This window comes from Corvus moneduloides, chromosome Z (assembly GCF_009650955.1).
Source record: "Corvus moneduloides isolate bCorMon1 chromosome Z, bCorMon1.pri, whole genome shotgun sequence".
Classification (NCBI taxonomy): domain Eukaryota; kingdom Metazoa; phylum Chordata; class Aves; order Passeriformes; family Corvidae; genus Corvus; species Corvus moneduloides.
This window is the reverse complement of record NC_045511.1, coordinates 15,282,845-15,308,625: the sequence shown is the minus strand read 5'-3', so window position 1 is coordinate 15,308,625 and position 25,781 is coordinate 15,282,845. Positions and strand designations below refer to the sequence as shown.

Here is a 25,781-nt window from a genome sequence, read left to right as displayed (position 1 = left end):
ACGAAGTGCAGAGCCCAAAAGATTCTGCATGCTCCTGTTACCTGCAGCATGGTGCCTCCTCTCTAAAGCACAGATGTAACCTGGTAGGTGGCTCTCAGATCAGTGCTGAACCATCCTTTGTTGCTCAGCACTCACCTGCTTTTTACCTAGAGCTTTGCTGCAGCTAAGGAGTTTTTGTTGCGTATATTCATTTCCATGGGGATGCAATCATTCATGAGCAGTTCCATACCAAATGTAGCTGTATTGCAAAAAGCCATTCTGTCTGCTCCGTATTATCCTGGTTGGAATGAAGCGTCCACAGTCTGGCCCTCACCTTCTCCAGGTAATCCTTAGCACCTCAAGGAAGAGCTCCCTGAATAAACAACCCGTATCTGCCATGTTGCAGCAGAAGGTGTCAGTATGGAGAAGGCAAGAATTCTGACATTTGAAAATAAAATGGCTGATGTACAGACGTGTCTAGAGTTGTGGTGCTCCCTGCATGCTTCCCTGCCTTGCACTGCCATTACATGCTGTTCTAGGCTGGATGCTGTGTTTGTTTTTGTGTGTGTAGCATTGAGCTGGATTCAGCACAATGATAAGAAGAATGAACTGGTCTGGCAGAAAAGGTTCAGGTATGAACTGCCTATCCACACCTGCAAATTTCCTGTTGCAAAAGGGGAGTGAGGGCTTTACAAAGAGCTGATGAAAACCAGCAAAATCTAAAACTAGTCTGCTTGCTGCATTTTATTCCCCAGTGTCAATCCCAGCGTAGCAGACCCTGAGTAGGAAGAGGAAGGATATTTCTTCAGTCTTCCAGAATAAGGAAGGGTCAACTAATGGTGCAGCCAGGGAGGATAATCTGGTGCTGGGAACTGAATAATCCTTGTGCTGGCAGTGCCATTGCCAACCTCCCTGCACCCCTAAGTCCAGAGGATGCCAGGAGGTGTTGCAAGGGAGAGAAATGGAGTAGCTATGGCACAAATGTCCTGCCTACCCCTAGAGAAGCCATCAGAATGTCTCCTGGCAGGAGCTGTCTGCATGTCACCTGTGATCCTGCACCTCAGAGCCTGGTGCAGGGAGCAGGCTGTGGGTGCAGGCAGGATGGGCAGCCGTCTGCTGCAGCATCTGTGGCAGCCGGTGAATCACAGCCCACCCGGGGAGCCTGTGCTGCCGCCGGAGCCGGAGAGCTGGGCAGAGCTGCGTGTTGCAGCCAGAGCACGGGAGAGACAGATGGAAAATGGCTGCATGTCAGCTCTGACATTTTGCTGTCAAATGTCAAAGTGTGTCTGTGCAAGCCTTGTCCTCCCACGGCAGCTTCTGCACTGACGTGAATTGTGTGCGGGGCTTGTCAGCAGATGGATGCTGGTGCTGGGAGCCTGCTCCAAGCAGCCATTTCCCAGAGGCAGCAGAGACCTGGTGCTTCAGCAATGGGCTGTGCTGCCATCATTGTCTGTATCCTCAAAATGATGCTTTTCAGGTGGTTGCATAGTGGCAGCACTCGAAATACAGCATAGCCTGGTGGACAGGTGTGATCTGAGCATTACAGTCAGATACAAGAACAGTAACAAAGGCAGGGGTGGGCTACATGAGTACACAGGCACTGGGGGACCAGCTTTTTTCCCAAAATGCTTGTGAGGCAGGGGCGGGGAGACAGGATAAGCTTCTGCTGAGTTAACTAGAAATAAACTCAGGTAAACTCAGACCTCCTGCTGTGCCATCACTGGTGCACAAGGTCCAAATTGGGGCATGAACACCACTCCAGCAAGTGTGTGTGTCTATGTGTGCTCTAGGCTCAGGGTCAGGAGCTGCTGTTATCCACAGTGGCTCTTGAGCAATGGGCTCTTAGGAATCCTTGATGAAAAAAAGCTGTCCCCCAGGATCTAGGCTGAGTACAGATCAGCCTCTGTGGCAGCAGCTGTGGGAAAGGAGCCAAAAGCTTGTAAGACAGAGGAGTCACTGAAAGGGGTGTAAAGGTTGATAGAGGTTTTAGGTAGACTAAGGTGAGGGAGAGAGTTTAGGGTTGCACAATTAATAGTCCAGTTGGATGTGGTCCAAGTGGTCCAGGTGATCTCTCTTCTTCAGAGCCTAAACCTGGATGAAACATGCCAGGAGAAGCAGACATGTAGGTGAGAGTCCTGGCCATGTAAGTCTCTGGCAGCATGTACCAGAAGGCCTGTCTGTTCTCTGACACTGGTGTCAGCATTAACTTTCGCATTATTGGGAGTTTACTGTAAACATTAGCTCTGTTTCCATCTTTGTAGTTTTATTTCCTGCCAGCACCATCCTGTGTCTGTGAGATGCACTACTGTGTGTGGGAGGAAAGTACTTCTTCTGATCATTTCTATCATCTTCTAATTGCTATTCTTACACCTTGAGGCTGAAAGAAGTTAAGTTCCTGGTGTTTCTGTGTAGCTGTCTCATTGCTTAAGCTCTTGTTCTAACTTCACTTAACCCACATTTCTTAGTTTCCCTCCTGGGCTCCCATGTGCCTTTGCAGGTCTGCTCCAAATCCATTATCACCTCACAATCACAAATGCTGGGGTAAGGTAGGCAAAATCCACTGTACATACCACTTTCTGGAGTCTGAAGGTCAGTGATGGAGTCCTGGAGTCCAGAACAGGATCCAAGGATGCACTTTTCAGGTTGCACTGAGCACTGAGGATGCCTGGATGAGTTACAGGATGTGTAATGCTGACCGAGGGTGCTTGGGCCAAGATTTTCAGGGCAAGTGGTAGATCTGTGAGAGCACTAGGTCATTTTTTAATCTCTCAGACTCATCCTGGATCACTGCTGTCTTTTGTGGATTCTCCCTCTCCTTGCTGCCTTAGCTACCCACCCATACACTTGTCTGTGTTGGATTATCTGATATGTAGAAGGGAAGGGAGGAGGAAAACTCCCTGCAGACTGTGCTGGAGGTGCTTGTAGGCTGGACTTCTGGGTTAGGTGGGGAGGGAGAAGTGAGTTTGTCCTTTGCTATCCCACGTCAAGTGCTGGTGAACATCTACAAGAAAAGATGAAGAGGCACTTTTGACACAAGCCGAGAGTGACAGGACAACGGGGAAAGGCTTTAAACTGGAAGGTGGCATGTTTAGATTAGATCTTAGGAAGAAATTCTTTACTCTGAGGGTAGAGAGGCACTGGAATGGATTCCTCAGAGAAATTGTTGATGCCCAGTTGTTGACGCTGGGAGTGGCTCAAGGCCAGGTTGGATGGGGCTTTGCACAACCCGGTCCCAGGGAAGGTGTCCCTGCCCGTGGCAGGGGGGTTGGAACAAGATGTTCTTTAAGGTCCCTTCAGTCCAAACTGTTTTGTTATTCTGCTGGCTCTACGAGAACCTGCTATTTAGTGAACACAGGGAGAGTGGGGCTCTTAGTGCCCTGCCTGTGCAGTGCCCTGCCTATGGTCACCTATCCTGGGACTGTGGCAGTCACACTGTTGTGAAGTACAGCAGGTAATAAGATAAGCAGGTAAATGCCACAGATAATGTGGCAGAGAGATATGAATCCCTCACAGACCACAGGAGGGACCAGTTTGAGCTGAGGCTTCACCATCAGCAAAACGTCAGCAAAAGCCAGTGGGCTGTATGGGACCTCTTTGACCGATGCCTGTGCCTCCCCATGGCCCCAGTGAAGTCATCCACTCCTTTTCACTGGAGAGGCCCTTGTGTGCATAAGTAGTTGCATACTTTGGCATGTTCCTCTGGCACCATTAAAAGGGCTCAAGACCTCATGGGGTCTCCTGGATTTTGGAGAGGAATGACTGTTGCTGCTTTTCTGTTTTAGTCTGCTCCTGCTTTCCAGTCTGCCTGGACTTTTGTGTGTCTGTTGCAGGACCTTGCTGTGTTTGGTTCTTGAAGGAAAGCAAAGATGTTCAATCCAGTGTGAGAAGATAGACTGCTCTCACCAGAGTGCAGTGCTTGACTTCATACCCTGTACTGTTTTCCTGTGAGTACACAGTGCCATCTGCAGTGAGGTCTTTGTTTGGCCCAAAGCCTGTACAGCCCTTTGGCCACTTGACTGAAATCAGTTACTCTCTTCAGGTAACTTTGAGAGGGGTCAGGTGGAATCACAAGTGTTGTCCCAGGAGCCTGCATGGAGGGTGACATATTTGTTTTACATTGTGATGGTTTGTTTCCCAGAAGAAGGACCTCATGCTCAGGTACTTGTGCTGACAAGAAACCAGTCTGTTTGATCCTTGTCAACACATGGAATCTTCACTCAAACCAAGGATGCTTTAAATAGTCACTGCCTTTCCCGAGAGGTGACTTCCTTTGTGATTTTGTCTCTCTGTAGGTATCTGAATTCCCTCATGAGAAGTGTCCTCCCTGCCTCTCATGTGCAGCCCTACCTGTTCGTGGGTGGTACCAGCTTCACTGATGCCCTGAAGAGTATTCCTCACCATGGATAGTCCTCCCAAACTGACTGGTGAGACGCTGATTGTCCATCACATTCCCCTGGTGCATTGCCAGGTCCCCGATAGACAGTGCTGCTCCGTGAGCAAAAGGACCAACCCCTTCTGCCAGCCAGAGCTCAGCATTACTCGGACCTCTGCCCTTCCAGACAGAGACCTCTCACAGACTGACTCCTTGGTGTACAGCAGCTTTCTCCAGACCTCTGAAACCTCAGCAGAGGCCTCAGACAAAAAAGAAAGAAAAGCGAGGGATCTGATTGTCCCTAGTGTCAGTAAGAGACACAACCCTTTCCTGCTGAGTGAGGGTGAAGACCTCACCATTTTTGGGGATGACTTGGGTCAAAAATCTTTCCACCTTCACAACTCACTCGTCGATGGCAAACCTCCCTTCAGTCTGCAGGATCTGGCCTTGCCCCCTTTCCACCTCCACGACTCCAACCACATTGTGAAATCCTGGAATATGGCCAGCCGGTCTGGTGTGGTGGATGGGCAAGAGGACAAACTCAGCAGTGACAACATCCAGAAGAGGAACAACGCAAACAGGTGCCACCAGGCCTCAGAACGCATGGAGCTGGATGAATGCAGCTGCCATCGTGGCAGCTCCTCCAACTTCTCCTTTGACAGTGGTGACCAGGAGTGGAACCAGAACACGCGTGAATCACTGCGGAATCAGGACGCCCTGCACAGGACATGCAGTTGTTCCAGCTCGGAGATCCAGCACTGTCGCTGCTACAGTTCATCAAGTCAGTCTGAAGTGATTGACCAACAGATGGGCTACATCAGTGACTCTTCTTGCAACAGCTCTGATGGGGTCCTGGTGAACTTCAGTGCTCTCTACAACAAAATGAATGGCCAATCTCAATCCAACCTCAATTCAGCTAACCTGTCCTGTGACTCTTCCTTCTGCAGCCACTCAGACACAGGAGCTTTTTACCTGGATTTACATTCATCACCCACTGAATCCAAGATGTCTTGTGAGTCGCATAACCCAGAGAGTTCGGGGAAGGTATGTGGGTGTCAACACTCCTCCTCACCTGTCCTCGATGCTAACTGCAACTCCTACCACCTCCACTGTGAGCCTTGCACGTCAGAGAGCTCAGACCTCACTGCTTGCTTCCAGAGCCAAGCACGGCTTGTTGTGGCTACTCAGAATTACTATAAGTTAGTCACGTGTGACTTGTCTTCCCAGTCATCCCCCAGCCCTGCGGGATCTTCCATAACTAGCTGCTCAGAAGACCAGACCAAGGGTAGCCCAGCCCAGCCCACAGAATACTATCTCTTTAGAAGGCCCGACCTGAGACAAGAGGAAGGCAACGTAGAGTGCAGTGAAGAGGAGCCAAAGGGAGATTCCAGCCAGAACATGATTGAGGGTCAGGTCTATGTCAATGTATCACCACCGAACCTCAACACAAGCCGGCAGCGCTCCAGGAGCTATGATCAGAACCTGGACAGGAGTCCTGGCAGCAGGCTGGGCTCCTTGGAGCGCATGGTGAGCTGTCCAGTCAAGCTGAGTGAAAGTCCAGCAATACCCATCCAGAGCTCTCCCCCCAAGAGGGTGACATCGTTCGCTGAACTGGCTAAAGGACGGAAAAAGAACAGCACCTCCCCACCGCTCCGCTCTAGTGGTGATTCTTCCCTGGAGTTCTCTCCAATCCCTGAGACTCAGCGGGATTGCCCAACCTTCCTTGAAGAAAGAGCTCGGCGCAGCCAGAGTCTTCCACCCATGCCCTTCATCCACGGCCTGAACCGGAGCTGCGAGGGCTTCTGTTTGAATCCTGCTTTTGGGGACAGCCAGGCTTTGTGTTCCACCAAAGACTCGCTCTCCAGTGAGAAGGTCCCCAGTGGGCATGGGGCAGGTGAGCAAGCCCCTCTCTCCCTGCTGACGGAGGCAGATGCCAGCTTCTCGGGTGGCTCTGCCAGTGGCCACGGACAAAAAGATGTTAGAGCCCGAGCAGACGGTAAGGAGCCAAACTAGGCAGAAGGGATAAGTAAAAAGGAAGGCAGCTCTTTGGGATATGAGGGGAGCAGCAGGGGAACCTGCATGGTGATAGGAAACCAGTGCCTGTGCAGTTTGGTTCCTGGCCTACCAGTCCCTGGGACAAAGCCTTGCTGTGCTCATTTCAGTCTCATATCAGTGTACGTGTCGTGTCTCTGTATTTCTAAAGCCTCCTGAGGTTTTGTTCAAACCTTTCATACCACGTGAGCGAGGACATGGCATTAGCACTGAGAGAGTCTGTGCAGCTTGAAGGGTTGTATCCCTTGCAGGGAATTTACTGTGCTTGTCCATAAGAATCACCTGCCCTTAGCTCCTAAGACAGAGATGTGAAGATGCCCAGTAGAGTCATAGTCACAGCCTTTCTTCTTTGGAGCTATTTGGGGCAGAAGTGGAGAAGGAAGAGGCACAGCCAGCAATCTTCTCTCCATGCAGGTTCAGGAAGCTCACACAGGTTCTGCTGGGACTTACAGTGTGAGTCCTTAAGAGTCTAGCCTGTGTGTCTCTGCTGGAATATCCTGGTCACGCCCTCCACAGTGCTGTGGATTGCAGCAAAGGTTCCCATGGAGAGCCTTTGTCACAGTTACCTCTGTAGGGACTCCTGTAATATGTGAGTTGTTTCCCACCTTGATATTGCTGTCACTTGTCCTCGTGAGGAAGCTCTGTGACACTCCCTTCAGAGGTATGGTGATTTCTCCAGCATTGTGGGAGACCTGTCTCTGCCCTAGGCAGGTCTTACACCTGCTTCACAGGTAGAAGCCCTTCTAAAATGCCTCTGACCAGACCACTGCAGTAAATAGCCCCTACCATGTCAAAAACCAGACTGTCTCCATTTAATGTCCTCAAAAATTTTGGCAGGAGGTAAGAACATGTGGTTTATTGCCATGTCAGGAGTGGGAGAGATTTTGGCCCTTGGAGCAAAAGATTTTTAGTTATTGTCCTGTTTGTTTATTGAGCCTTGAGTGTGTGCTTGGTTTGGGATGGCAGGTCTCTACAGGGAGAGGGCAGCATGGGAGCAGCCCTCTTAGCTTCAGAGGGAGGGCTTGGAAGGAGCAGGCCCTGCTCAGGCAGGAGGGGGCAGACAGGAGCTTTCGGGGTAATACATCCCAGCAGTTGCTGCCCACCACTCCAATGGGGTCCCTCCCTCTGCACTGTGACAGCAAGGCAGGCATTAGGGCTGTGCAGGAGGCTTCTGCCTGCAGCTGGAGATGGACATGTATCTGCCTTGCTGCAGCCCAGAGCAGCATGCAAGCCCAGAATCTCTGAGAGGGACTAGAGGGAAAGCAAGCCCTGCTAAAAGCTGGCTACAGGGAGAAAGGTCTGGAGCACCCCACAGACACTGGGTAACACCAGGGCTGATCAGGGATCTCAGTCAGCCCCATGTATGTAACCAGTGCTGTGTGTGTTCTGCACTGAACGCACAGTGTGTCACAGCTGTCTCCCTCAGGATGTTTGTGGCCCCATCAGGAGCTGGAGGCATGTACACATGGAGATCAGCCCACCACACTCCCTCAGGACATCCCAGTACATCATTTGCTGGAGTAGACTGGCGCTTTCCAGGGTTGGAGGCATGATGCTGGGTGTGTCCTGCTAAGGTCTGGTAGCAGCAGGGGGATGAAGGAAGCTCTGTGTTCCAAAGCGGGGACAGTTACAGGAGAAAGAAGAGGGAGGGAGAAGGGGAAGCAGGCAGCCTTTGCAACAGCACCAGTATGTTGCGATGTGGGATGCAGAGCTGCAGTGCTATTGCATGTAATGCTTTGTGCTGGGCTGGGCAAGTCTGCAGTGCATGTGGGAGGGGACAGTCAGATCCTTTCAGATAGGAAATCTGACTGTACCACAAAGTGTTGGGCCTTGACTTTGTGGTACTGCTTGGGCAGAGGCAGCTCAAGGGCAGGCACCTCACACCATGGCTTTGTGCTGTCCAGGGGGCAAGGCATTGGGAAAGGATGTGAAGCTGGTGACCCTACCAGGACAGACAAGCTCCTGGTGCAGTGCTCTGCTCTTCCAGACAGCTGGAAACTCTGCATTTGGGGCCACATATGTTTATCTTGCCAGCTCTTGGTGTGCATAACCAGTTCAGATTTGAACCAGTCTGTAACTGGCCTCTAGCTCACCCTTTTCCTTCTGCAACAGAGAGCACATTCCCTTTTGCCTGCAATCTGCTTGGCTGACGATGATTGTCGCTCTGCCTGTCCTCACACTTTCTTCCCCTTTCTCTCTCTGAAGGTGGTGGCACAGACAGCAAGCCTGTAGTACGCTACAGCAAGGACCAGCGTCCCACAACGCTGCCCATCCAGCCCTTTGTTTTTCAGCACCATTTCAGCAAGCCACCCAAGGCACGTGCCCTGCACAGTCATTTTGCCTCCAGCCTTTCCCAGCTCTACAGCTTGTCCAGCAACCGGTCTGCCAGCCAGCAGATCTCCAGTTCCCAGTCCTCGGCCTTGGCCACCTCGGCAGAGCGGGTGGCGGTGGCGGGGAGCCAAGCCCATGGCATGCTCGTGACCCAGCGCTCAGCAGACGGAGCTGCCTCGCGCAGTGATGGGTGCATCAAGAAGCCTGGCCCCGAAACAACCCGTCCGTCCCCTCTGGGCAGTTACTCCCCCGTGCGGTGCAACTTGCCTTTCTTCCAAAGCGTGGACTCCTCTTCCTCGCCCACCGCAGAGAGAGCTGAAGACAGCCAGCCCCCCAGAAGCAGGTCCTGCCCCATCTCTGCCAACCTGCTTCCCACGAGGTCATCCCCTGCTGTCAGTGCCATGCAGCCCTCCAAAGCCACCAAAGCTGACACCCTGAGGCAAAAGGAGAACCCCAAGCTGATTCCCAAGAAGGAGGCCCCGCTGGAGCCAAGCCCACCACTCTCCGAGTACCGACTCCACAGTGGGTCCCTCCCGCCCCTCTTGGTGGGTGGCCTGTCCATGAGCAGAGTAGGAGGCCATGCAGATTCCCACTGGAGAAGTGGCAGTGAAGCCAGCAGCTCTGGTCCCCTGAGCAGCATGGGAATACGGCCTGTCAATGGTAGGTACCCATCCTCCAGGACCTGCTAGTCTGGAGCGTCTCCAGCTCCCTACAGCCATGGCTGCTCCCTATAGTACCACCATTTCTTACAGCCACAGACCAGGGTAAAATTGCATCCGGGTGCTGGAGGAAGACCTATACTAAGAGCATGTCCATCCAGTCCCAACTCCTACACCGTGTTTCCAGAGAGGGCAGTGTGGGCTGCTGGTCTTACAGCACCCCGTGCCAGGTGCTTGCACCCCAAACCTGCTGCCTCTATGCCTGCAGCCATGAGGGCATGCAAGCTCCTGGCCTGCTGTGCCAGGCAGCGGCCTCCACTTGTCCTCATGTGCATGTGCTAATGTCCTGAAACGCTGCTGGACCTCTGAGTAATGTGCTGTCTCTCTTTCTCTGTCCTCCTTCTTTCTCTTCTTCTCTCTTCGTGTTTCCCGTCTGCATCCTCCCATGTGCTCTCGTCATCCTGTCTGGTGCTCACTGCCCGTGGCATCCCAGCGAACCACCTCTCCCCACAAGCGCTGAAGTGGCGGGAGTACAGGCGGAGGAACCCCTTGGGTCTGGACCGCGTTTCGGGGCTGCCCAGCTTAGCAGGCAGCCTGGACAGGAGGCAGCAAGAGCCTCGGCTGAACCGGGGCAACCCCATCTTTGAGCTGCCTGGCGCTCTCAGCACCAGCCATTTCCACTGCAAGCTGAATGGTGCGCACCACCTTTCTGCTGGGGGTTCTTGGGAGGTGACCTTGGGACTCAGGCTCAGTTTCCTTGGGGCTCAGGTTAAGCTTGGATTCATCACTGCTCTGCCTGCTCAGAGCAGGAGGGATGATACATCCATTCACAGTGGGGCTGGAGGGTTCAAGAAGAAGGTGAAAATTGCTTCACTGGTTCAAATCTTTGTGGAGCCTCCCTCTTGCGTGAGGTGAGAGCAGTCACGTCCAGCTCTGAGCTGGATTGAAGGGCAAAGTGAATGGCGCAAGAGCACATTTAGACCTCAAGAAATGCTCCTGGGCTGTGGCCAGACTGTAGTTTGTCTCACACAGGAGTTGGGGGGGCCCTTGGAGATCTCGGGTCTGGCCCCACAGTGCCTGACCATCTACCCCAGCCCACACTGAGCTGTAGCTTTCACGGGGCAGCTGACAACACTAAAGCCTTTATGGGACTCTGTCTTCTCCACGCTTTGCCCTTAAGGTCTTCCCTGTCCTCCAAAACCGCTGCAGGAAGGGCTGACAGGGGCAGGCTGCTTTTGACTGAGCCTCCAAGAGTCCTGTGGGGAGAGCAGTGTCATCTGTCTGTGAGAGGGAGAGCATCTACAGGCTAGCCTCAAGCCATGGAGGGAATTCCTCAAAGCCTTATACCTCACTCTGCCAACACAAACAGTTTCTCAATCCTTTCTTCAAGGGAAGATGCATACCCCAGAGTCAAACAGATGGAAGTCAAGCATATGGGAGAACTCCTATGGATGTCACTCACCCCTTGAAAACAGAGGCCATCCCAGAGGACAGGCAGCAAACATAGTAGCTTCTTGTCTGTGGGTGCCTGTGTGTGACAAGTAATGATTTTCTCTGTGCTGACTCCTGCCCTGCTTGCAGCAGCTTGGAGACTCTGGTGCAGCAAGGTTTCCCTTAGCCCCAGCCCATGAGACTGAGCCTCCCACGGCATCTTCCAGAGCCCCTGGGCCCCCAGTCAAGCTGGAGATGGATACTGGGAAGGTGATGGGGATCAACTGTTCAGGCACACATTGCAAACCAGTGCTGGGGCAGGAACAAGCCTGTGGCCTTGCTGTCCCAGCAGAGGACAGGCTGGCACGAAGACTGCTGCTGGTGCAGGTTGCTTCTGGGAAAAGCAAACAACATGAAAGAGGCTTTGGTGTGAGGGATTGGGGCTGATCCTTGTCCCCTCTGTGTTGTCCCCACAGGACAGTCTATGAGGCAACTCCAGCTTACCTACAATGACTTTTTCCCTGACTACTTCTCGCTAGCAGAGAAACCTCCTGCTGAGTTCTGCCTCTCCCCAGATGGCAACACAGAGTCCATCTCCATCGACTTGCTGCAGAAGAAGGGTGAGTCCATGCATCTCCGGTGGACCGTGCAATGTGCCACAGAGTGTGCTTGAGCTGCTTGTGCCAGGAAATACGATTAGAAAGGATCTTAGGCGCACAAGAATGGGCAGAGAGAGCAGACAGGCACGGGAGTGTGATCCTAAGGCAGGGCATGCCGCCACCTCAGGCTCTACATACAAGGGTAGACCTGTGTGTATCTGTGTGGCGTTGCAGATGTGCTAACCTGAGGTTTTGTAATTTAGGTAAAAAGTCTGTTCAAGCCTATATAAGTAATATAAAATTATATCAATTATATAAAAAGGTGGGAGAAAGGACTCCAGAGCAGGACAAGATATGGCCGTGGTGGGATCCATGCTAGAAGGCAGGGTTGGGGATGGGGAATTTGACAGCTGATTTGTTACAATTTCAGAGGCAGCCGATGTGCAGAAGGGTTCCCATGCTTTTGCCAGCTATGTGTTCATGATTACCAGGTGGCAGCTTTCCCTCCCGTTTCAGTTCTGTTCTCACATTATCCTGGTGTAGATGTCAGACTACATACCACTGGCTTGTTACTGAAAGTCATTACAGAACCTGCCAAAGACAAGGCTTCTGCCCTGCCTCCGTGTGGCACCAAGGCAGCAAAAGACTCATTGCCTCAGATCCCATCTCTTCTGTCTCAGTGGATGGGGTGTGGAGGTGATGGTCCCTGTCCCGTGGGAATATTGACAGGTCCTCCTACTGTCAGGCTGATAGGTGAGTGCTGGAACCAGCAGGAACAGTTTTTGGTGAGGATTTAGGAGAGTGTCTGCATGTTTTTTGGCAAAGAGGGCTTGTGTGCAGACATGGCCTTGCAGTGCCCTTAGCTGATTACTTCAAGGAGTGTTTTGTCAGGGTCTGTCCTAGCAGCCACTCAGGCAGCTCTCTGACCTGCTGTTTCCCTCTAGGTCTGGTGAAGGCTATCAACACTGCTGTTGACCTGATTGTGGCTCACTTTGGAACCAGCAGGGATCCAGGGGTGAAGGTATGTCTAGCATTCGACATTCTGAGTGACACAGAGAATAACGGAGCAAGATTGCCTCTCCATTCTCTTCCAGTAAAAAACTCCAGGATACCTAATGAAGGCAGGAGTACCAAGAACAAATCAAACAATGGTGATGGCACACCATGCAGCAGATAGTAAATCTGTGACAATTCCTGCTGCATACTGCAGTAAGTACATGTATTTAAAGGAAGATCAGGAAAAACACAGGGAAGGGAAATTCACTGATGTTTACTAAACACTTAGGAATAATGTCCAGCTTAGTGTCTGAGTTGAAAGTAGTTGTAGGCCGTGAAAGTATAAAAGGCAAGTATTAGATATGTTTGCTCTGGTTTAACTCTTTCTTATGTACTTGCTATGGCTCTCTATAAGAAAAAATACCAGACCAGCTGCCCTTCTGGTCTGATGCAGCACACCATTCTTTTATCTCACACAGTGGAGAGTTGTGTCTCCCTCCTCCACATGTCCTGTGACTGTGGCCTGGCACTGGTGCCAGGACACAGTGCAGTGTTCCCCATCCCTCAGTGTCTCATGGGGCTCAATAATGATAAAAAAGTGCATCAGTCTTTGCCCATCTGGGGCAGTTGGTCACCCCCATGGTAGCCCTTACCAGGAATACATTCTTGTAGTCAGAGTACATCTCTGGGACTGGCTGTGTTAGGCCCGTGCTCCCCTCATTTCCCATTTCTGGAATAACACACAAGTGCATCTAGGTTGCCCTGGGGCTGGCTGTCTTTGGCCTGTGCTCCCTCATTCCCGCATTTCTGGAATGACACAGAAGCAGAGCAATTTTTCTTCTGTTTGTACCAGGCATTGTTTGCAGTCCTGTGACACCCAGCATGTTTGTGGTGCCTCCTCTCAGTGCTGAATGCTCAGCTTCAGTCAGGCGACTCTGGGCAGCAATGTGACGCTATTTGGACATGACAACTCCCCTGGCATGCCATCCCCAAGGAGAAACCTGACTGGGACAGATTCCAAAACCGTTCAATCTTATCTCAGAGCCCAGAGTCATTTTCCCCTAATTGCGGCTGTTGCTGATGCAGAGATTGCTCTGCAACATAACTGGAGCTGTTGAGATTCCCACAGCTTTTTAAGGCTTCACTGTGGATTTCCAATCCTTACAGTGTAGGTTTAGGGAATAATTTCAGCATTCCCCCATTAATATGCTTATCAGACAATGCAGTGGTTTTAACCTTGGATTTCTTTATGTGCCAGGGGTTGAGCATTCACCTGTCAAAAGGCAGCATCCATCCCTGCTGCTGCCGTGCTCAGTGGATCTGACAGGATTATTCCTGAGCCAAGTTCAGTTTCAGTTCAGGGCTTTTGTGAACCTGTGCCAAGTGGTCAGTATAATTCCAGCTCAGCTGGTAAAATCTGCGCCCTGAACACCATTGCCTGACCTATTTGGATAGACCGCCTTGGCAGCTCAAAGACTGTAAGCAGCGGAATGTGTCCTTGCTCGGCTGGTGTTGGGCTCTTACATGCTTCCTCTGCACCTCAGTCTGAGCTCTGGCCATCCATTTTGCCCTCACCCTGTTTATTCATAGTAATCCCTAGGAGTTAGAGTTTGATATGTCACTGAGTTAAGTGTTCCTTAACCCCTCGGAGCTGGTACTTCTATGTGGCTTGGTGCTTCCTGCTCCAAAATTAGCAACAAGAAAATCTACAGCAGCAGGAAAATCCCCAGCTCTTTTCTTCCTCCAGCAGGAGAGCCTGGTTACACCTTTTGGGAGAACCCATCATCCCTTCTAATTGGGATATCCTCTTCCCAAGCTAGGATATTCTTTTTTCAAGTCATTGCCTCTTCCCAGCCTGGGGAAGACTTTGCACAGAGCAATCCACAACTGGTGTATGAAGCATCAGGAGTGAAAGCAAAGACCCTGCATGTTCAAGGAGCTGCTGAGCCTGGATGTTGCTTGCTGGGTGCCTATAGTAGGCAAGTGGGGCTGAACTGTTTCCATGCATCTCTACCTTGAAAACAGTTACCAACACTCTCCCTGTTGCCTGTTGTGCCTTAGGCCAAACTTGGGAACAGCTCTGTGAGCCCTAATGTGGGGCATCTCATCCTGAAATACCTGTGCCCAGCTGTCCGGGACATTCTGAGTGATGGGCTCAAGGCTTACGTCCTGGACATGATCATCGGCCAGAGGAGGAACATCCCCTGGAGCGTGGTGGAGGCATCCACCCAGCTAGGTATGGATGTTGTGCAGCAGTGCCTGCAGCTCTGTGGTAGTTGTGGTTGGGAGGTGCTGGGGAAGGTTGGCTCTAAGGATGGGAGTGCAAAACACACATTTCCTGCATTGGAACAGGGTGCACGTTGACTGGCTCTTGCAAGAAGGGAGAGACACTGCACTATTGTGCCCAAGCATTTACTGGCATTTCCCCTGAAATTTGCAAATTCTCCCTAACAGGCCAAACCAATAAAAAAAAAGGAAAAAAAGACACCTGTGGATACAGAATGCTGCTAGCAAGAATTTGTGTTGCTTCTTTCCAGTCCCATGAGATACTTTTCTCTCTCACGGGAGATATTTGTAGAGTTCTATAAACTATGAACACCTGCGACCTTGCAAAGCCTTGTTTATAGTACAGTAGAAAAATATTTTGACAATGGATGTTTTAGGATTTTAGCCAATCACCCCAAGGGGTGGCTGATGCTTTGACCAATTAGACTATGAAGAGAAAAGTGTATAAAAGAGTTGTAAAATAATGAAATAAATGAATCTTGCTGCACAATTCCTGCCTGCTGGATTTCTCTTCTCCTCCCTACCACTGCGGGATACCGCGATAGACAACCAACAAAATTAATTCCACATTGGTTTCTGCATCATACTGGGAAGCCTCATAGCCAGATTATGGCAAATCTTCAGCGCTGGGGTTATCTCTATGATTGCAGACACCCCAAAGTATAAGCATGCAGCACAGTACTCTCTTTACATGCTGATTTTGAGCCAACGGCTGCGATTGACACTGAAGTGTGGGAGGCAGGTCCTTGTGGTATTGAAACTCTCCCAGAGTTTTGGAGTGGCAGTCTGGGAGGGACCACAACCCACCTCCCATGTGTGGTTAAATGTTGGGATGGAGTGAGCTCATGCTGGCGTGGTGGAGAGGCAAAGCACACACAGACATGGACACCCAGACAGCATCCATCTTGCCTTGATGCTCCATCCTGTGGTGCAGTTTTGGCTTTGCTCACCACAGCTAATCTCAACCATTTGCTTCTCTCTACAGGCCCCTCTACAAAGTTGCTGCACAGCCTCTACAGTAAGATCAGCCAGTACACAGAGCTCACCAACCACACCATGAGGTTCAACGCGTTCATCTTCGGCCTCCTCAAGTAAGCAGGACCCCTGGGGTGGCTCCATGTCCCTGTCCAGGGCTGGCAGCAGCTGTTGGTCCATGAATGCAGGCAGGCACGGATGACCATGAAAAGAACTTAAGAATCTGGGAAGCCACCTCTCAGAAGTAGGCAAGGGAAGGAAGAAGCTGTAAGCCTCAGGGAACTCCAGGTGGATCAAACCCTCCCCTTCCAGGTCAGGACTGAGAATGAGTGGCTGTAGTCAGCTGCAGAACAGGGTCAGTCTGTTTTAGCCCCAAAACATTGAGTGAGAAAACTCTGTCCAGCTTCATATGAGGTTAGACATAATATATGCATTAATTACTCTTGGAAATCCCTCTTTAAACTGATGCCTTTTCCTGGTCTTAAAATCAAGAGTCATACATGGTTAGAAGGGGAAAAGGGATTTTACCTTGGTATTTATTTTAAGGATCCTTAGGTGCACACGTCCAGGTCATGTGCATTGAAATGCACCCTGCCAAATGCCCACCCCAAAAGATCGGGTATGACATTATAGGTTTTTATTAATTAGCATATCTATTAAAGATTCTCTAATGAGAGGCTCAAGTGAGCCCCCCTCCCCAAGGAGCCTTCCCCTGGATGGTTCTATCTTGGTTTACAGAATGTGTTCTGGAGAGGACCTTGGGGTCTGGGGCACACTGATCCTTAGCTATGAAGCTTCTAAAATGTTTAGCCTCTTAGCTTGACAAACAAGTCCAAGAACGTAGGCAAAAAGCACTAGGAATACAGAAGTTGTAAAAAGGTATAACAGCGGTATAAAAGAAAAGGCAAAAAATCTTCATGGCATCAAAACCACTGTTTCGTGGAGCTGCAGTGGATCCCAAGGCATTCCCAAGGCAAGGATCTGAAGGAGAGGTTGCCCTGCTCTAGGACTCCAGACCGGCCCTTCCAGTTTGCATAAGGAGTGTGCATAGTGTGCTGTGTTTAACAGAGGAAGGCAGCAATACCTTTTAGTGGGTGAAGGGATAAGTGCTCCTAGGATGGTGTTTCCCTGCTCCTCTCTGGTGGTCAGCAAGAGCTCTGGCAGTGGCAACAGAGTTCCCAAGATCTCCAGATGTTGTAGAACTCCTACAGGCAGGAACAAGCTCTGCCCTGCTCTCCCCACACAAGGTGACCCAGCTCTCCCCTGCTGGCAGAGGATACCAGCATATTTTGGGCTGAGCCAGCAGCACTGGTCTTTGTTTTGTAGATAATTTGCCTCTTCCACAGCAGCCTCGTCTCAGCGAACAAAGCTCTCCCAAGGACATAGGAGCAGATTAGCGAGGAATCTTGCTGCAAACATGGTTGTTAAGGGTTACAACTGCACATGTAAAGCCATGTAGATGTTCGGTGACAGGCTGGGTGGCTGTGATCAGGGTATGCTGATGGGACTGAGCCACTGTCCTTTCTCTGAGCTTCACACACAAGCTCATGCTTTGCAAATGCCCTTTTCCAGCCACACCTCTTGTGGCAGAACAGTGAGGATGGATGAGGTGAATAGATCTTCACTATTTCTTTCTTACCCTGCTAATTTTCTGTTCCTGCAGCATCCGGTCCCTGGAGTTCTGGTTCAACCACCTCTACAACCATGAAGGTAAGAGCCTGAGGGCTGTGGGCTGCAGTGGGAGCCAAATTCTGCACACAAATAGAGCATGGGATGGAAATGTGTTTCTCTTGTTGCTCTCTCGGCTTGGGCTGCTCTTCTCTGCCCTGAGCCGATGGACTAAGCTATACACAGTCTCAATGTACCAGGGAAATCCCAGGTGGAAGTCCAAGTGCCATGCAGCTCCTTCCACCTGAGCCTGGACTTCCATTCTCCTTCCCACCTGCAGCTACTATCCAAGGCTATCAGTGCAGATCCCTCAGTCTATCTGCAGGAGATCAGATCTAAGGCTCCCCAAATTTCTGTGTTCCCTGCCCAGTGCCTGAGACTTTGGTATGCCTAGAGATATGCACGCTTACCTGAAATTCTTCAGGCACGGGAAATAGAAAGAAATGGAAAGGAAAATCTGACAAACAAAAAGCAGGTTTTACTGGATATGTCTGTTTTGTAGCAGATTAGAATAGAATAGAGTAGAATAGAATAGAATAGAATAGAATAGAATAGAATAAGATCTATGCTTATCCTGGCTTTCTGAAGCAGAAGACAACCACCTATTTCAAGCCATCATTAAGAGCTGGAAGTGTGAGCAGAAGCTGGGGCTGTCAGGGTGATGAGAGCTAAGCAAAGGGGAGGTAAGGTGCAAGTTCTGTTTGTGGTGTAAATTTGTTATCTCACTGGGCTGGGGCCACAAATCCCATTCCCAGCTCTCTCCCTGGTAGTGAGACCTGACAACAGAACGGGACAGAGGGGTAGTACAGATGTGGTCAAATCAAGTGAACTATGAATGCTACAGATAGAAATGCTAGTTCATTCTCTGCTAAGACCCACAGTTCAGCCCTGACAGATCTCTGGAAAGACAGTACCCAGCTGCCCCTGACACCTCTGTCTGTAGGGGACTGGTACTGCCCGTATGTGCAGCTCCTCCTTCGTCTCCAGAAGATGAAGAATAGAATTTTCCCATGTGACAAGCCTTTCATGCTCTTTATTCCCATTCTATTTCCATGGCATTTGGTGGCAGAGGTCATCTGGGTTGGTAGTCTGCCAGGCAGGTCCTGGCTGCAGGCACAGCTGGAGAGCTCTGTCTGGGCCGGTTTCCTGAGAGCTCACAGAGCAACTGGTGCTTCTTGACCCAGGCCTCAGCCTCACACTTTGACCAAAAACTGGTGTCCATCTCCTTTCCTCATAGCTTCAGCAGCTTCATGGTGGCTTGGCAATGGTGGCAAGAGCGTCTCCTCTAATTCCTGTCTGTTTCCCTACAGACATCATCCTGGCACACTACCAGCCAGTGGGCTTCTTGTGCCTGTCTCACAGCGTGTGCCAGCCTCTTTTCGAGGAACTCCTGCTCCTGCTTCAGCCTCTCTCCCTGCTGCCTTTCAACCTGGACCTCCTCTTTGAGCACCACCTAATGCAGATGGGCAAAGAGCAGCAGCAGCAAAAGGAGCTGCTGCGTGTGAAGCAGGACCTGCTGCTTTCCGTGCACTCCACCCTGCAGCTGATGCGGACCCGGGGCAGCAGCGAGGATCCCGACGGCTGCAGCACTGCTCCTGAAACGTGCCAAGGGGGTGCCAGAGATGGTGACATCTCACCAGGGCACAGCCCACAGCAAGCTGTGAGTGAGAAGAGGATCAAGGGAGTGGGGGCCTCCTGCGGAGAAGGTGACAGGCAGGAAGAGCAGAGTAAGATGCAAGAGAGCACATGGGAGGGGAAGAAGGACAAACAGGCAGGCTGGTGGTACCAGCTCATGCAGACCTCTCAGATTTACATTGAGGGCTCAGCCGAAGGCTCAAAGTTCATCCGCTCTGAGAAGAAGAAGGCGGATTTGAACCCTGCGCCCAGGTCAGTGGAGACCCACAAGGCACCACCTCCCCGAGAAGGGGTGGTGGAGGGTGCAGAGGCTTGTCCCATTGCAGAGGGCAACGTGGAGGAGAGGCCCAAGGCAGCCAGCAAGCCAAGTCCTGAAGCCGTGGAAGAGCCCTTGGAAAAGCCCCAGCAGGTAGTGGTCGGCGAAGAGGTGAAAGAACGGAGCTGGCCCTTCTGGATGGGCAGCCCCCCAGACTCTGTGCTTACCGAGCTGAAGCGCAGCAAGGAGAAGGAAACTCAGCAAAGAGTGGGAGCAGCAGCAGCAGCAGCCCCCCAAGAGGACAGCAGCACCAGTGCATCAGAGGGCAGCCAGCCCATCAAGTGGGGACACTTGTTTGGGTCCAGGAAGGTACAAAAAGAGCCCAGGCAACCAAACAGGTAAGGGCAGCTGTGTTTTGGGGCTGAGAAGGGCTGGTTAACCTGGAGTGTGGCAGTACAGGTGGAAGTCAGGCCAATAGCTGACCGCTGGGCTACACCATGGTGGTGCATCATGGGTCTGTAACCCTGCTCAGTCCTGCCAGCCTGCCTTAATTCTTCCCATTGCCTTGCTCAGTCCATCTCATAGGCTTTCCTCTTCTGTCTGAGCTCTGCTGATGCCTTAAGAGGCCTCCTAGAAACAGAGACCAGACAGGAGTAAGGGAATAAGGTAGGTATTTATTTGAAAGGCCTTCAAAGGTACCCCCTGGCTGGGGAGCCAGAGGCTGTTGCCAAGATGGACCCCGAGATGGACAACAGGTCCCGAGTTCTTCACACTTTTATAGGTTTGGTTCATTTGCATAGCAGGGTTAATTCTGCAATTAAAGCTTCAGTTTAATGGTGTAATTTCTCCTCTGCTTGCCCCCCTTGCTCTTTGGTTTATACCTTTTGGGCCTAGGACGGTCTGGGTGTCCTTGGAGAGCAGGCCTGGACAGGCTTTGTTACGTCTACGTAGCATGAAAGAGCAGAAGTTAACAGGCTACAAGAAACTTCAAATTTACACACTAAGCAATACAGAATTTGAAAAATGTAACAGTTAAAACCTAAGGCATCACTACCACTACCTTGGCATCTAAACTCTGCTACACGGCCCCATCATCGCCTCATCCCTCCCAAAACCACATACTGAGAACAGAACACGGAGCCATCCCTGTTGCTCACAACAGGTGAGGGGGAGGCATGAAGTTGTCCCCAGTAGCTGAGACCTCCCCGCACTGTCTCTCCCTCTATATACCCTTACTGCTCCTGAAAATGACCACTGGAAATGTCCTTCCCAGTCCAGGCTGTGGTGTTACAGCTGAGCTCTCCCTGCCTGGAGACCTGGGGCACTGCCTAGCAGTGCACTTTGTGCATGAAGCCAAACCTCTAAGGCATGACCTTGCCATGGAAGCAGCTGCTCTGTTCCCCGGGTGCGGTTTCCTGCCACTGACTGCTTCTGTCTCCTCCTTCCAGGCTGCCCTCTGGCTGGCTGAGCTTGGACAAGTCCGTGTTCCAGCTGGTGGCCCAGACAGTTGGGGCTAGCATGTGGCGTGAAGCAGCCCCAGAGCCAGACCCTCCCCATCCAGAACCACCTGAGGCACCCGCTGTGGCACAACCAGCCCGGGGGATGTCTCCTCACCCTACCTGGTGAGTGGCACCAAGTGGTCAATCCTGCAGGTGCTGGGATGGGGTAGGTTGAGGGTGGTACGGCTCTACCTGTTGCAGTTTGCCTGACCCCCTTCGTAGTCGTGGACCAGGGAATGGTTGGGGACAGTGATGCAGCTTGTGCATCCATCCACCACAACTCCACAGTCTGCGGGTGGTGGGGAGCTGGGGGGGCAGTTGGGAGCCTGGCTGGCAAGGGAAGCAGGGGATGTTTTCCTCTCTCCTCTGGGCCTGTGGTGGTCCCTGGGTGGGGTGAGTGTCCTGAGGTGAGCTAACCCTACTTTCCTTCTGCCTGCAGTGAGGTGAAAGCTCTTTGCCATCACATTGCCACTGAGGCAGGACAACTGAGCTTCAACAAAGGGGATATTCTGCAGGTCATCTCCAAGGTGGATGGTGACTGGCTGCAGTGCAGCCTTGGCTCTGAGAAGGGACTGGTGCCCATCATGTACGTCACCCACCCTGAGGACGAGGACTATTGACACGTTTAGGAGGCCAAGCACAGTTCCCTGGGCTGCTGAGGCTCCTCTGGGGTAGCCTACCCTGCCAGAGGAACAAACACAGCTTCTTGCTAGTTTCTTACCTTTCCTGCCATTACAGAATACAGTAACCGTAGGTGGTTCCTTCTTGCTCCTCCTTGTGCAGCTGCCAAAGGCCAACTTAGCCCCCCGGGGTCTTCTGCGAGCTGCACCTCGTATTGTCAGGCATCGCCATGCATGCAGCCACACCAGGGACCGCCTGACCCCCCCTCCGCCCCGCACTGTCTCCAGCACCCACAGGCCATGGACTTGTACATTGCAGGAACCCAAGCAGTCCCTGCCAGGGCAGCGCTGCCCTGCTGCCCAGCTGTTGGATGCTGGAGGGGGCAGGATGCTGGCCGTCCCCTCCCTGAGGGTGGCAGTGCAGTCTGCAGCCTCCAGCATCCCCGGCATCCTCAGCCGCAGGGGTGGGAGCACCCTGCGTTGTCAGGGTCCCTTCGAGGCTGGGCTGAGGGGTTGTGTTTGATGGGGCACTGCAAGGTAGGCTCCCCCACACTGGAGCATCCCGGTCCTAGTGTGCTGTAGTGGTTCCTGGTGGGGTGTACTGGGACAAGTGGCCTGGTAGTGCCACACTGCAGGGCTGGGGCTGTGCGTGGCCACAGACAGGGGAGGGGGACAGGGTATGTGTGTGCGTGTGGAGCAAAGGGGTGTGTGGGGTTGTGAGGAAGGCACGGGGATGTTCAGTGTTATGTAGGTCCAGGATGGGTAGTGCCACCCTGTGCAGAGATGGGTGCTTTGGGGGGAGGCCCTGCGCCCTCCACACTGAGCAGGGAACCAGCGCCTGGGATGCTCAGTGGAGGGGCGCTGGAGGGGAGGGAATGAGGGCAGGGTCCCTGACTGGGCTAGGGATTTGGGGGCAGTGCTCCCAGCAAGTAGATTGGGGGTGCTCCTAGAGGGAGCTGGGGAGCCTGGGGAGGGAGGGGTGGTGCTCCCTTTGGCACAGGGTTTCTGGTCTTGCTGAGCAGTGCTGTGGGGTGGGGGGGATAAGTGTTGTGCACAAACACAAGGGGATACTGGAGGTCCTGGGGTCCTTGGTAGAGGCAATGCCAGTCAACCCCTTCCTTGCCATGTTCATGCCGCCTGCTGTAGTGGGGATCTTCACCTGCCTGTCAGGTGGGGAACAGTGTTAATGAAAGGCCATGCCAGTATTTGGTGCCATGGCCGGCTTGACGCTGTTCACAGCATCGTGCCTGGGCTGGCTTCACCATGGCAAGGGGCCCTGGTCTTGCTAGGTTACCTCCTGCTTGTACATCGCTTAGCGGATGTTGCACCATATTTAATTTGTATTTCCCTGTTAGAATGAGGTGTCTCGCCTTTATTTATTTCTTTATTTATGATGCATATTAATAAAAAAGGTGCTGATTGAGCTCCCTGCTACCCAGACTTGTGATTTCGGTGTATCCCTGGGAAGGGTCTGGTGGTTACCGTTGCTGGGACACTGCACTCCAGGCTTCCTCCTGCGTTCACCACAGCCTACACCAGACCTTCAGGAGGAGATAGGTTGCCCCCAGCAATCAAACCTGTCAGTTCAGGCCTGGGGGGTTGGGGGAGTGGGCACTACACATGATGATAGGTTGTGGGGAGGCAGTGCTGTTTGGGGTTCCTTGGGCATTGCTTGCGGGGACCCAAGCAGGTTTCAGACAGATCACACCATTTCAGCCTGGAATCTGCTTCTCCTGGGTCATGGGAAGGTGAAGGTGAAGGAGGAGTTGTGGGCTGGGACCCATAGGCTGGGACAACCTGGCCATGAATTTCAGTGGCTATGGCTCACTCACAGGGAAGGACTTCAGGGATTCTAAACTTAGACTCACAACAAACATTGGGCCTCCAAGTCCACTGTGAACCTCAAGAGCCACCTCTTCTCTTTACCTTTCAGCAGCTCAAAAGGAGAAGGGAAAATCTCTGCTTGCGGCTCCAGCCTTCTCTGCGAGAACACCGCTCTGGAGTTTGCTGCGTCTGTGTGGACAAATGATCTGCACACGTGCAGTGCGTCAAAACTGCTGGAAAAAAATGTACAAGTGAAGAAGTATAAACCCCTGTCCTGGCCCAGAGCAGCACAGAGCATCCAGGGCTTGTACATGGGCTGCTTTTATTAAGCTCTCAGAGCAGGCAATGGTCAGGGCTGTTTCCAAGTTCCATGGAGCCAGGCTGCTCTCCCTGCATGCACTGGCTGGCCCAGATGAGGAAGGGGACCATGTGCTGGCAAACAGCCCCCCGGGGTGCTGAGTCAGCCCTGGGGCAGGAAAGGGGATTTCCAGCTGCCTGCATTGTGGGCACTGAGCAGCTCACTGGGTGCTTGTTGCTGGGGTAGCCTTGGATGCAGGGGAGGCACAGAGGGGTGGTTAAGGTGTCAGAGGCTGGATTTGGGATTGCTGCTATGGGGCTTGCAACTGCTGAGGTCTTCTTTGGGGTCATCAGGCTGAAGTCAAGCAGATCCAGGTTGGTGGCTATCAGATAGCCTGGGCCAACCAGGAACTGGCCACAGGGCACAAAGCCCATGAATCCAGTGAGGCTGGAAGAACACAGCAATGTGTATGGGACATTGGGACAGTATGGAACAGAGCTGTGACCACGTGGCCCTGCTGGTGGCCTGGTCCTGGAGGGTCAGCTGTAGGATCCTGGTGGGGACATGAGCCTATGAACTCTGTCAGGGTCATGCTAAGCAGGAAGAAAAGACACTGGGCATCTGTAGATAATCATCATGGGAACTCCAGCTCTCTGGGGGACACTGCTGGCCAGGGCCAGGCCCCTCAGCTGGTGTGGGCACCTCGTATGTCCTGAGGTGCAGAGCCAGGCCAGGGGTAGCTCTGGACCAGCACCAAGATGCACAGTCAGTCCTGCCTGTCTCATGTCACCTGTCTCATGTCACCTGAGCAGCAGCAGTGTCCTCCTCTCATGCTCCTTGCATGCAGCTCTGAGCTGCTGCTCAGCAAAATTGCTCCTGGCTTCTTTTCAGATCTCAAAGCAGATCTTAGCAAAGAAGTGCTGGGCTCTGTGGGTGAGCCCTGGGAGCAGAGATTCATCATGTGGGAAGCAAAGAGGAGCCCAGTTTGATGGAACAGGAATCTGCTCTGCATGGTACAGAGGTTAGGGGTGATGACACACAAGACTGTGGGACCCAGTGTTGGCAGGGGTAGTCATGGGGTGACAGCATGGCTGGGGCAGATTTAGGGTGCAAGGGGAGTCCAGATGTGCATGAAAATCTGAGGGACATGTGCCAGCTGAGAGGAGAGGACCTGCTGGTGTCAAGTGCTAGGGGATCCTGGCAGGTCCCTGTCACTGTTGTGCGCAGGGACGGCGAAAAATGACATCGATTCAGGTCAGAGAAGTATGGTCGAAGCCAGAGCTAAGACCATGTTTCATGGAAAGCTCATCTTTTATAGTGTGGTTCGCAATAAAGAAATTACATGATTGGCTTATTCACCCACCACCTCTCAAGGTGATAGGTTGAGCAGTATAATGCCCATCTGTAAATATTATTTTTCCATGTACCCAAACCAATATGCAGTTCTCATAACAATTACGCAGCTGCAAAGAGTTCACTTTTCTCTAACTGCTTTCTCATGAGACACTGCGTAAGAACAAAAGCTTCTCACAGGAAAGCTGTGAGGAGCTTGTGAGAAGCTGCAAGAAGCTCTCTACCAGCTTTTTAGCATCCACAGGTCCCCTTGGACCTTCTCTGCCCAGGTCATTGGAACCTGGATTATGCTCACAGGTCAAAGGCTCTGACCATGGACCCTGGGTGCCTGTCAGTGCTGAAGGAACTCTGGAATGTATGGGTCCACTGGAAAGGCCTGATACATATTGGAGGAGAGAAGGGAATGCCTTTCCTTCCTATACCCTTCCTGGCAGTGACACACACACAATTCATAGAATTAAAGAATGGTTTGGGTTGGAAGGGATATTAAAGATCATCTAGTTCCACCCCTCTACCATGGGCAGGGATGCCACTCACTAGATCAAGTTGTTCAAAGGCCCATCCAGTCTGGCCCCATCCTTGAACATTTGAAATCCCACAAGTCTGTGCCATGATGGGCAGGGGCTGCCAGGCTGGGGATGGGCATGCAGGTGATTCTGACATATTTGTGGCCACTACTTTGGGGTCATAAAACTAAGTACCAGCTCATATTAACCTCTGAGAAATTTGTGTGAGCTCAAAGCAGCTGAATATGCAGCTTTTGGGCCAGTCCAGCTGCAGCCCGGCCTGGGGACTGGCCAGCTCCCTGCACCACCTCTGTCCCAGCCAGGAGTCACGGGAGCCACTTCCCAGGTCCCTGGCCAGTGTGACCCCACTTGTGACAGCAGGACAGGAGTGCTGGGCTGACACTGGGGCACAGCCTGGTTCCCCTTCAGCTGGAGGAAGGAC

At 52.1% G+C, this 25,781-nt stretch overlaps 1 protein-coding gene across 9 annotated transcripts in view; it reads left to right on the top strand.

Moving 5' to 3' along the window:
- RUSC2 (RUN and SH3 domain containing 2) overlaps positions 1–22,792 on the top strand; it is a 59,722-nt gene extending 36,930 nt beyond the window's left edge. For 6 of the 9 annotated variants that reach the window (XM_032097065.1, XM_032097066.1, XM_032097072.1 and 3 more), the window contains 11 exons: positions 4,272–6,347; positions 8,609–9,394; positions 9,887–10,087; positions 11,301–11,444; positions 12,368–12,444; positions 14,481–14,655; positions 15,691–15,796; positions 17,344–17,390; positions 18,659–19,637; positions 20,688–20,861; positions 21,178–22,792. In XM_032097065.1, the coding sequence (XP_031952956.1) occupies positions 4,379–6,347; positions 8,609–9,394; positions 9,887–10,087; positions 11,301–11,444; positions 12,368–12,444; positions 14,481–14,655; positions 15,691–15,796; positions 17,344–17,390; positions 18,659–19,637; positions 20,688–20,861; positions 21,178–21,358 (4,839 nt within the window). In that variant the 5' untranslated portion in view covers positions 4,272–4,378 and the 3' untranslated portion in view covers positions 21,359–22,792. The remainder of the gene's footprint in view (positions 1–4,271; positions 6,348–8,608; positions 9,395–9,886; positions 10,088–11,300; positions 11,445–12,367; positions 12,445–14,480; positions 14,656–15,690; positions 15,797–17,343; positions 17,391–18,658; positions 19,638–20,687; positions 20,862–21,177) is intronic. The other 3 variants (XM_032097073.1, XM_032097070.1, XM_032097074.1) reach the window with 3 other exon arrangements.
- The last annotated feature ends 2,989 nt before the right edge of the window (positions 22,793–25,781 follow it).